We start from the raw sequence: 12,012 nt of genomic DNA, 5'->3' as shown, positions 1-12,012 counted from the left end.
GTCAAATTTCAAGTCAACATGAGAGTGATGGTCAGATTCATTAATTCAAGTGTGTACAGGCTCTTGGGGTGCCTGGAGTTGGAATGACCGCTATGTCAGGATGTATCTTACAGCAAACAGTGAATTCCTTTGCCGGGGCAATAGTCTGTCTTTGTGCATTATAAGAAGTGGAGCAGCAACTTACGTTGTTAGTATTCAGTTCACTGTAGGTGAATTATTCAAACTAATGTGTCAAATGTGTGAGACTGGCAATATACCATCAGACTTTCAGAAAAATATCATTCACACAATTCTGACAATTGCAAGAACCAACAAATGCAAGAATTACTGCACAATCAGATTAACAGCTTGTGCATCCAAGTTGCTGAAAGAGTAATATACAGAAGAATGGAAAAGAAAATTGAGGATCAGTTTGGTTTTCTGAAAGGTAAATGAACCAGAGAGGCAGTTCTGACATTGTGATTGTTAAATTAAGCAATAGTGAAGAAAAATCAAGACTCATTCATAGGATTTGTTGACCTGGAAAAAGTATTCGACAATGTAAAATGGTGCAAGATGTTCAAAATTGTGAGAAAACAGGAGTAAGCTATAGGGAAATATGGGTAATATATGATGTGTACAAGAACCAAGTGTGAACAATAAGAGTGAAAGGCCAAGAACAAAGCACTTGGATTAGAAAGCGGGTAAGACAGGGATTTTGTCTGTTGCCCCTACTGTTCAATCTACACAGTGAAGAAGCAATGATGGATATAAAAGAAAGAGTCAACAGTGGAATTAAAATTCAAGGTGTAAGGGTGCCAATCGTAAGATTTGCTGAAGACATGGCTATGCTCAGTGAAAGTGATCTGTTGAAAGGAATGAACAGTCTAGTGAGTACAGGATATGGATTGGGAGTGAATCAAAGAAAAACAAAAGTAATGAGAAGCAGCAGAAATGAGAATAGTGAGAAACTTAACATCAGAAATCTTGATCATGAAGTAGATGAAGTTAAGGAGTTCTGCTACCTAGGCAGCAAAATAACCCATGGCTGATGGAGCAAGGAGGACATAAAAAGCTGACTAGCACTGGCAAACTGGGCATTCCTGTGTAATACAAGTGGACTAGTATCAAACACAGGACTTAAATTGAGGAAGAAATTTTTGAGAATGTACGTTTGGACCACAGTATTCTATGGTTGTGAAAGACGGACTGTGGGAAAACCAGAACAGAAGAGAATCAAAGCATTTGTGATGTCATACTGCAGAAGAATATTAAGAATTTGATAGTCTGATAAGGTAAGAAATGAGGAGGTGCTCCTCAGAATTGGTAAGGAAAGTAATGTATGGAAAGCACTGATAAGACAAAGGGACAGAATGGTGGGACATCTGTTAAAACGCCATCAAATAACTGCCATGGAACTAGAGGGAGCTGTAGAAGGTAATAACTGTAGAGGAAGACAGAGATTAGAATATGTCCAGCAAATAATTGAGGACAGAGGTTGCAAGTGCTGCTCTGAGATGAAAAGGTTGGCACAGGACAGGAATTTGTGGTGGGCCACATCAAACCAATCAGAAAACTGATAACTCAAAATAAAAAATTTATTAAGTACAAGCAATATAAAGTCCAGGTTGGAATACCAGAAATATTGTGGAAAGGAGAGATAGACTACTACTCACCATAAAGGTGACATGTTGAGTTGCAGATAGACACAATGAAATGACTGTTACATATGAGCTTTGGGCCCAAGCCTTCTTCAGAAAGAAAACACACAACATGTCACACAAGGAGGCACACCTCACACACACCCAAGACTACCATCTCTGGTCACCTCAGCCTCAGAGACAAGGTACATCGTTAGTTAGACAGTTCCACTTATAACTCATTAAGGTTGTTGCTGTGCAGGTACGACCATCTCATGCAAAAATTAGTGCCATTTTCAAAATTTTGCAAATGCTGATATGCACAGAGGACAGTATTTAGAAGCCTGTATAGCATCAGCAGTGCAGAAATGGGACCACGCTGATGTAGAGAGAGACAATAATGAGGGTGGCATTTGCAATGAGGAGACACCAAGTGTTGAGGGTCTGAAACAGCAATGGATCTTTCCCTTCAAATGAATTTGATTGCATCTTAAAAATGGAGGAATTTCAAAAAGGTGCTGGCTTGATGAAATAAAGATAAGAAAACACTTACTTTCTTTGCTTTCCAGTTGTTTTTGCAATGCACTGATGCCTCCTACAAGTGATTTGGCTCTAAGCTACAACTAGGGTTATCAAAAGACTGGAAAAAGCTAAAACAAAAAGTGAGTGGACACAAAATTAGTTATGAGCACAAAATTTTGTACTTTGCACTTTGTACTTTGCAAGTTAGAAATAGTAGTTCAGCCACAGAAAATCTTTCAGACCAAAATGTAATCAAAGAGCAGTACTGGAGTGAAGTATTGCATTGTGTAATCAAAGTGATTTTCTTTCTCGTGGAAAGAAATTTAGGTTTGAAAGAGATGATAGGGACTCTTTTGGAGATCATCAAAATGGCAGTTGCTTGGGTTTCTTTTTTTGTGAATTTTGTTCCATTGATGAAAGAGCATTTAAGAAAATTTGAAGTGTCACAGCAATGAGGAAAATGCATGGTTCATTATATATCATGCCATATTCAGAATGAATTTCTTGAAATTGCTGGAGACTTTGTTCGCCAAATTATGTTAACAGAGGTTTAATATAATAAATACTTTTCTGTTATGGTAGATGCAGATCCTGATGAAGCCCAAAGGGAGCAAGATATTTCCCTACTGTACTTCACTGCCATTAATGAAGAGAACCAATAAAGAATTAGAGAGTGTTTTTTCAACTTTGCTGACTGTGGCTAGAAGACTCTTCAGTCAATTGCTAAAATGATTTGCAAGAAGCTTAAACATTATGACTTACAGCTTTCAGACTGTAATCAGCAGAGACAACAATGGGGGCTATGTGAGTTGAATATATAGGGAGCTTAAGTGCAGTAATTAAAAGAAAATCCATTGGCGATTTTTCTCCTTCTGGTACTCAATCATTAAATCTTTGTGGCATCCATGCTGCAGAGAGCTGCAATAGTGTAGTCTCTTTTTTCAGAATCATTTCAAAAACTCGTATTTTTTTCACTCTAGTCCCCAATGATGGAAAGTTATAATGAAAATATGGATTCGTCCTGCAACGGCTACAGAAAAGAGATGGTCTGTGCAGATAGATGCCCTGAGTACATTTGCTAAGCATCTGCCAGGGTTATGAAGAGCAGATGAACTTGCTTTTAACTTTAATTTGATATAAGAGGTACATACTGAACCAAAGGGCATTCAGAAGTATTCGAAATCATTTCAGTGTGTCACAATGCCTTCAGTGTAGTAGAAAGTATTAGATCCAATTAACAGACATAACATTGTGCTTTGTGCAAAGGAAGCCACAGTAGATGTTGAAAGTGCTGATATTAGTAATCTAGAGAAGGAAGTAAATAAATTGATAAATAACTGGGATAGTACTTATACAGAAAGTTGCAAGTTAGGGGAAAATATTGGTATATCACCTGAAATGAATGCAACAGTATGCAGTGCAGAGAAATGAAAGGCAAAAATAAATGCTTTGTAGATAAAACATCAGAAGAAGATTTAAATGGGAGCCTAGAGGACAGTTTGAAACTAAATGTTTTCATTGTTATTCTCGATACAGTTGTTGGGAACTTAACTATCATGTATGCTGCTACAGACAACCTGATTAACACATTTGGTTTCTAATGTAACCACATAATCCGTCATGATTCTACATTATGAGAGAGCACAGAAAACATGGCATCTTCGTACAGAGTTTATTAAAGAGTTTTCAAAAGGAGAAATTTTGCAGTTAAAGAAGATTCATACTGCTAACTTTGACTCTGAGCCACTACCCCCGCTGCACCAACTCAATGTTCTTTAAGAATGCAATTTTAATAAATATTTCCAAATATAATGGTAGCCTTATGGATTCTCTGTATTTTGCCTGTTACTGTTGCCCAAGCAGGGTGGTTGTTCAGCATTCCTACAAAGGGTTAAGCACTGCTTGAGAACTACAATGTGTCAAGAATGGCTTGCTAGATTAACTACAATCATAATAAGAGTCAGAGTTAGCCTGCTCATTAGATTATACTGGGTTATAAAAGGGTTTGCATCTAGAAAAACCTTGGAAGAAAGTACAAGTTGGTAGAGTATTGAATTTATGTAAACTTCAACAGTTAAAAAGTATCATAAAAAGGCTTTGTTTGATTTTTTTTGTATTATAGTTTTCTGACTATCCAAAAAATCAAAGCTTAAATCAGAAGGTTGGGGGAGGGGCCTACGAATGCTTACCCAGGAGCTGAAAATCCTAGCAGTGGTCTGGTAGATTGTCAAAGAGTTTTATATCTGCATATGAAACCAATATTAATCAATACGTATTATAAAAGTAAGTGTACAGTGTACATGCTGCTAAAACCTTCAGTCCCAGTAAAATTAAGGTAGTTACAAAATGTGTTAGCCCTCTAACCCCAATCCATGGAGGAGGTTCCCTTTTTTACCTGAACGGCATGCTTTTGAGATATAAGGGCTAGGAAGTTTCACTTTCTAGAGATTTCTAGAACATTACAGAAGATTTGAAAGTATTTGAGAACATTCCAAAACATTCAAGATATTCCACAACATTCCGGAATGTTCCGCAATGATCTGGGATGTTCCGGAATGTTTGGAAATAGTGTGGAACACTCACAAAAATTCCACACCCACTGGTAGGGGTGTACAAAGCAAGACCCGTTGCGGGTTAGAATGTCAGTTTCTTATCAGTGACGAAGTCTGCTCCCGGTAGCTGAGTGGTCAGCGCAAGAGAATGTCAGTCCTAAGGGCCTGGGTTTGATTCCTGACTGGATCAGAGATTTTCTCCTTTCAGGGACTGGGTGTTGAGTTGTCCTAATCATTATCATTTCGTCCCCATCGACACACAAGTTGCCGAAGTGGCATCAAATCAAAAGACTTGCACCCGGTGAACGGTCTAAGGGAGGACCTAGTCACATGACATCACATCACATCAGTGATGAAGGGAGGAACTGAAAACGTAGTGTAGTGAGTGAATAAAAACAAACAATGAAGTGTGAGTAGTCAAAGTGATTGACTGAATATAAATCAATAATAAAGTGTGTAAAGTGTACTTAGAGTGAAATTACATTGAAATCCAGAATTATAGCTATAGAACTCGTTCAAAGAGAGTATGAGTGATGACATACTGTACCAAATCCTACAAGCTTATCCCGACCTGACCATCAAATTCAGTGATGACATTTTCAGTGAAACAATCAGTTGCCCAAAAGATAAATGTTTAGCAATAAACAACTGGACCTTAGTACAGCTTGGGATGCAAGCACCAGGCGGCACCTGGAAAATGTTTCTAATAAATCTATTGCTGGTGGAAATATATGCTAAATAATACATTGCACTTGCACTGCATCATCTGGCATTGCAGCCACACTTATGGAAGGAGGATGAACTGCCCATTCCACCCTACAACTACCGATGAATGCAACTGAAGAACAGTTCCTGGCATGTAAACTCTCTGGATAAGGTGAACTTCTAAAGCAATCTAAAATTATCCTTTGGTACAAATGTGCAATGGCACATAAAAGAATCACTTGATGCCAAGGACAGAACATTACAAGACTTGTGAGGAAACTCTGAAGTGATTGGAGGAGCTCTACTTGTCCTCTCTGGAGATTTTTGACAAACTCTTCCAGGTACCCCAAGTCAACACCAGCAGATGAGATCAACACATGCTAAAAAATTCCACATCTCTGGCCACAAGTACAATTACTGTAGCTAACAAAAAATATGGGAGTTGAACTATCGAAAGACAAAACAACATCACATTTTGCTTAACAACTTTTATGAAAACGAACACATCAACAAATTTATGCAAACATTGTTCACCAACTATACCAAAATGGACTGGCTATTTGAAATGGAAATTTTGGCAACTAAAAATAATATTGTCGATAATATCAACTTTACTATTCCAAAGGATATTCCCAGTGAAGAAAGAATATACAAATGACTGACATGATAGTAAATACTGAAAAAAGTGTGAACTTCCCTACACAATTTTCAAACTCTTTGCAGGTATCAGCAATGCCATTACGCTGCCTTCAACTTAAAATTGGATCTCTGACCATACTACTCAGAAATTTCAACTCACCAAAACAATGTAATGGAACAAGGATGTTTGTCAAATAGCTATCAAATAACATCATTGAAGCCGAACTTGGGACTGGAAAGTACAAAGGAAACACATTTATCCCCAGAATACTACTGAACTGCCATTTCAATTTCAAAGACTGCAATTTCCAACCAAATTAGTCTACAGTCTTACAATTAACAACGTACAAGGACAGACTTTAAAATATTGTGGTATCAACCTCAAAGACTTCTGTTTCTCTCACAGTCAGTTATATGTAGCTTGCTTTTGAGTAAGAAATCCAAAAAATTTGAACATATATACTCTGTATAACAAAACAAAAATATTGTTTATAAACAAGGTTTGTAAATAGTTAGAATATGTTTTCAATATTTCTTTTTTACCTGTTATACATTGACAAGTACTGTAAATAGAATAAGTTTTCATTTACAAAAATTACCTCTCATACTTTAATCCATTTATTCCAACTACCACACAGTCTTGTATCAAGCTCCTGAGTGAAGCCAGGTACCCCAGCTAGTATTGCATCTGAGTGTGCAGTACAATGAAACAGAACACAATAACGATACTGTATAATTGTGCACCGTAGATACAGATTTCCAAAAAACTGTTTAAAGAGAGAAGGTGTGTATCTGTCAACATATTTGTCAACATATTTGTATCTGTGATAAAGCCTTGAAATGGGTGGGGTCAGGAATTTGCAAATAATATACATTATAAAAGATACATGTCATTTCCCTTCTCTTACCTATGAGCTGAGAACTGCCCCATATGTATGGTAGGTACATAGGATCATCTAATCGCCAGATGCCATGTCTCCTAGCATATCTCAAGCCATACGTGGTTTGCAATTTGTGAATCACTTTTATGTAACTGTAAAAAGAAAACTTTTCAGTACATTATAATTGCTATAAACTGTGAAATATAATTCTACACCTTGTTGATTGATTACCAAAATTTTTCTACTGTCCTTTTTTCATGATGATATTACACCATTTCAACATATAATTTCTCTGACTAAGTGTCTCTGCCATTATTTTAAGTGTGCAAATCAAACCATTTTTCAAGAGTATTAAGTGTATGTTTAAAGATATTATGATCTTTTTAAATACACATTAGTATCCTGTCCAGGTGAAACATTAGTAGTAGTAGTAGCAGCAGTTTATTCATCCAGAGACAATTTATAAATGCATGGATTTCATCATAAAATACGAAGGATAGAAAAATAAATAAATAAATACACACACATGTACAAATATAAGGATGTATAGTACCCTACGTATACAAAAGTGCACAGTACCCTACACAATCTTACATTAAAATTGCATACAACTTTGATTAATTACATAGAAGATATTTTTCATGAAACACTTATTTGCTGAGATTTTAATAAAAACAAATAATAGCTGTAACACTTCTGTTCAGAATATTAATTCGGACCATAGCAAACATTTGACAGAAAATACTATTAACATTGTCTGTGGCGTATGAGATCAACATATTACACGACTGTAATTATTTTCTGCTAGGTTGTTGAGGTATTCATTTCACTGTAATAGCAGCTGATCACTAAAAACTTGAATACTGCTTTCTTAAATGTAGACAATTTTTTTTTTAATTTCTTTAATACATGCTGGAAATTAGTTATACAATTTTGTACCTTGAATGTTTATTTGTTTCTACACAATAGCATTGTTTACTCTTTACACATGGATATCATTGCACATTCTTGTATTATATGAATGCAGATCTGAGTTGGTTTTGAAATTTTCAATGCATCTTTTTATGTTACTTACATTTTGTATGCAGAGTATTGGTAAAGATAGAATATTTAGCTGTTGGAATAGCTGCTTGGAGAGTGTTAGCCTGGAACTGTTGGTAATTATTCTGACAGCTCGTTTTTGTAGTGTGAAGGTGGTTTTTAGATTTGTAGTATTGTTATCCCAGAAAGTGAGGCTGTAGGTCATAGTACTGTGAATGTAAGCAAAGTAGACAGTTCTGCTACACTGCTTACTAGGCACATTACTAATTACACATAGTGTAAAGCAAGCAGAACTTAACTTGTTAGTCAGTCAGTGGGCTTTCCAACTTAAATTTTCATCCATATGGACACTTAAACATTTTGTGACAACTACTCTCTTAACTTACTTATTTTGTATTCCGATTTTTATTGAAGCTAGTATTAGTGTATATTTGAAACATTGACTAATTGTGTTCATGCTAGATGTAGTTTGATTGACCTGCCCTAGTTCCATTTATCTGGATAAGTACAGTAAGAGTCCAGGTCATTTTGTGACTGTTTTCCTGTAATGTATGTAATTAGTTTTTGAAATATTTAAAGTTAACTTCTTCATTTCAAACCATTTTTGTAAATATTTCAAAACTCTAGTTGCAGATGTTGGCAACACTAGGTTTACATCAGTTACAAAAACATTTTTATCATCAGCAAACAGTGTTATATGAGTAGCACTGACTGGAATTTTGATGTTGTTTACATAAATTAGAAGTAAGAGAGTTCCTAGAACACTTCCCTGTGGTACTCCAATTGGTACAGTCCAAAAATCAGATCTGTAAGCAATACTGAAGATTTCATTTTCTGATTTGTATTTCATATCACATATATGTTTCTCTAGGTCATTTTTTTTAACTGTCTTGTGATTTGAAAATGTAATGTGCCACATAACTTAGTTTATGACTGTAGCTAGGATTTTTTTTTCCAGGAGATGGATAGTGAGAAGTGGGAAGCTGTAGCAGGAAACAGAGACTACAGGAAGAGAACAGTATCTGGTAGTTTCATCACAGCTTTGCCATTCTATCTTGGTTGGAAAAGGAAAAGTCACCAGTAGACTTATGTGTGGCCAAGGCACAGCATGCCTTCGAGAGGAAACCTGTGGTTCCAGAGAAAGTAAGAAAGTCTTGGTGTTAGGTAGCAGTCATGGAAGAGACGCGGGCTAGTTGTTGTAGGAAGAATTAGGAAAAAATATTATGATAATGGATGCGGCAGAAAACAGTACCGACAGGGCTCAGGGCTACAGTATCAAGAGCGATCCAATAACAATAGCTTCAGCAACAAACTATACAAATGTCAAGCTTCTTTCCACTTCAAAGCATACTGATTAGCCTCATCTGCACAATGCTCTGAGTTGAGCCAGCATCACGTTAGATTGCCTGGTTTTCTCAGTTATAAGGTCAAATGTATATCTGGTTCCCATCGATGCTTCTGGCCTGTAGGTTTTATGAGTCATGGCCTGCTTCCTAGTAGGTATGGGAAGCGAAATTATGGGTTTATGGAATAATCTATCAACGGGGAAGTGGTGGTGGAGCAACACTGAAAAGTCATGGTAGTGTCCTTGTAATTACTGGTACAAGGCCAGCAACATTCCTTAGGGGAAACTCAGATGTCAGTCTATAAGCATTAAAATAATTTTAGATAACTGAAAGTTTGGAACCTCATACACTTGAAGACAGAAACGAGTTTAAAGTACACTTATCACAGCAAAACATTAGAACATCAAAGAATAAAATATATTGACTACTGAATTGTTTGGATGAATTGCACTCTACGAACTATGTCAACATAATATGTGTTTCTGAACATCATTTGATCACCAATGCAGAAATAGTGAGTATTAATGTATATCACTTAGTATCTAGCTACTGCTGGTCAGCTATGGAAAAAGTAGTTTCCATTTACATTATGAACAGATTCAAATATAAAATCACTAATAACTAAAGACTTTGCTCTAACCATTCTTTTGAAGCTTGTGCTTCAGAAGTAAGATTTTTATGGTAAATTAATAGTAATAGTCACAACATAGAGAGCTCCAACTGGTAATTTTGAATTATATATGAAACAGTTTGGTGTGTAATAAAACTTCTTATCTTGCATGTAGCATATGGTAATGCTATGTGGAGATTTGAATTTTTAATTTTTCAGAGCATACATTGATAGAGCTACATTTGGGTCAAATGGTTCAAATGGCTCTGAGCACTATGGGACTTAACATCTGAGGTCATCATTCCCCTAGAATTTAGAACTACTTAAACCTAACTAACCTAAGGACATCACACACAACCATGCCCAAGGCAGGATTCGAACCTGCGACTGTAGCGTTCGCGCGGATCCAGACTGAAGCACCTAGAACAGCTCGGCCACACTGACCAGCCATTTGAGTGCTTTGTCATTTTATATAATCTAACTTCCCTCGTACAATTTACAACAGCAGCAGTGCTGATATTGGTAACTTTTCATAGACACAATGAGATTGCAAAATCAAAGTGTAATTCCCAAAGCAAATGGTCTCCCATTCTATGATGGTCAACTGCTAAAGATGCATGATATAAATAAAAACAAATAGAAACTACAAAGATTGCTGTTGTGGTCTTCAGTCCTGAGACTAGTTTGATGTAGCTCTCCATGCTACTCTATCCTGTGCAAGCTTCTTCATCTCCCAGTACCTACTGCAACCTACATCCTTCTGAATCTGCTTAATGTATTCATCTCTTGGTCTCCCTCTATGATTTTTACCCTCCACACTGCCCTCCCATACTAAATTGGAGATCCCTTGATGCCTCAGAACATGTCCTACCAACTGATACCTCCAATACTAAATTGGTGATCCCTTGATGCCTCAGAATGTCCTACCAACTGATCCCTTATTCTAGTCAAGTTGTGCCACAAACTCCTCTTCTCCACAATTCTATTCAATACCTCCTCATTAGTTATGTGAGCTACCCATCTAATCTTCAGCATTCTTCTGTAGCACCACAATTCGAAAGCTTCTATTCTCTTCTTGTCTAAAATATTTATCGTCCATGTTTCACTTCCATACATGGCTACACTGAATACGAATACTTTCAGAAACGACTTCCTGCCACTTAAATCTATACTCGTTGTTAACAAATTTTTCTTCTTCAGAAATGCTTTCCATGCCATTGCCAATCTACATTTTATATCCTCTCTATTTTGACCATCATCAGTTATTTTGTTGCCCAAATAACACAACACCTTTACTACTTTAAGAATCTCATTTCCTAATCTAATTCCCTCTGCATCACCCAACTTAATTCAACTACATTCCATTATCCTCGTTTTGCTTTTGTTTGTGTTCATCTTATATCCTCCTTTCAATACACTGTCCATTCTGTTCAACTGCTCTTCCAGGCCCTTTGCTGTGTCTGATAGAATTACAATGTCACTGGCGAACCTCAAAGTTTTTATTTCTTCTCCATGGATTTTAATACCTGCTACGAATTTTTCTTTTGTTTCCTTTACTGCTTGCTCAATAAGCAGATTCAATAACATCGGGGAGAGGCTACAACCCTGTCTCGCTCCCTTCCCAACCACTGCTTCCCTTTCATGTCCCTCCACTCTTATAACTTCCATCTGGTTTCTGTACTAATTGTAAATAGCCTTTCGCTCCCTGTATTTTACACCTGCCACCTTCAGAATTTGAAAGAGAGTATTCCAGTCAACATTGTCAAAAGCTTTCTCTAAGTCTACAAACACTAGAAACTCAGGTTTGCCTTTCCTTAATCTATCTTATAAGATAAGTTGTAGGGTCAGTATTGCCTCATGAGTTCCAACATTTCTACGGAATCCAAACTAATCTTCCCCGAGGTTGGCTGCTACCAGTTTTTCCATTTGTCTGTAAAGAATTCACGTTAGTATTTTGCAGCTGTGACTTATTAAACTGATAGTTCGGTAATTTTCACATCTGTTAACCCCTGCTTTCTTTGGGATTGGAATTATTATATTCTTCTTGAAGTCTGAGGGTATTTCGCCTGTCTCACACATCTTGCTCACCAGATGGCA

At 36.7% G+C, this 12,012-nt stretch overlaps 1 protein-coding gene across 1 annotated transcript in view; it reads right to left on the bottom strand.

Moving 5' to 3' along the window:
• The window catches only part of LOC126262617 (serine/threonine-protein phosphatase 2A activator-like), a 215,460-nt gene that overhangs the window by 126,003 nt on the left and 77,445 nt on the right, over positions 1 to 12,012 (bottom strand). The window contains exon 5 of the mRNA XM_049959373.1: positions 6,946 to 7,070. Coding sequence (XP_049815330.1) covers positions 6,946 to 7,070 — 125 coding nt within the window. The remainder of the gene's footprint in view (positions 1 to 6,945; positions 7,071 to 12,012) is intronic.

The sequence above is a fragment of the Schistocerca nitens genome, chromosome 6 (assembly GCF_023898315.1).
Source record: "Schistocerca nitens isolate TAMUIC-IGC-003100 chromosome 6, iqSchNite1.1, whole genome shotgun sequence".
NCBI lineage: Eukaryota > Metazoa > Arthropoda > Insecta > Orthoptera > Acrididae > Schistocerca > Schistocerca nitens.
This window is presented reverse-complemented; position numbering and strand designations above follow the sequence as displayed.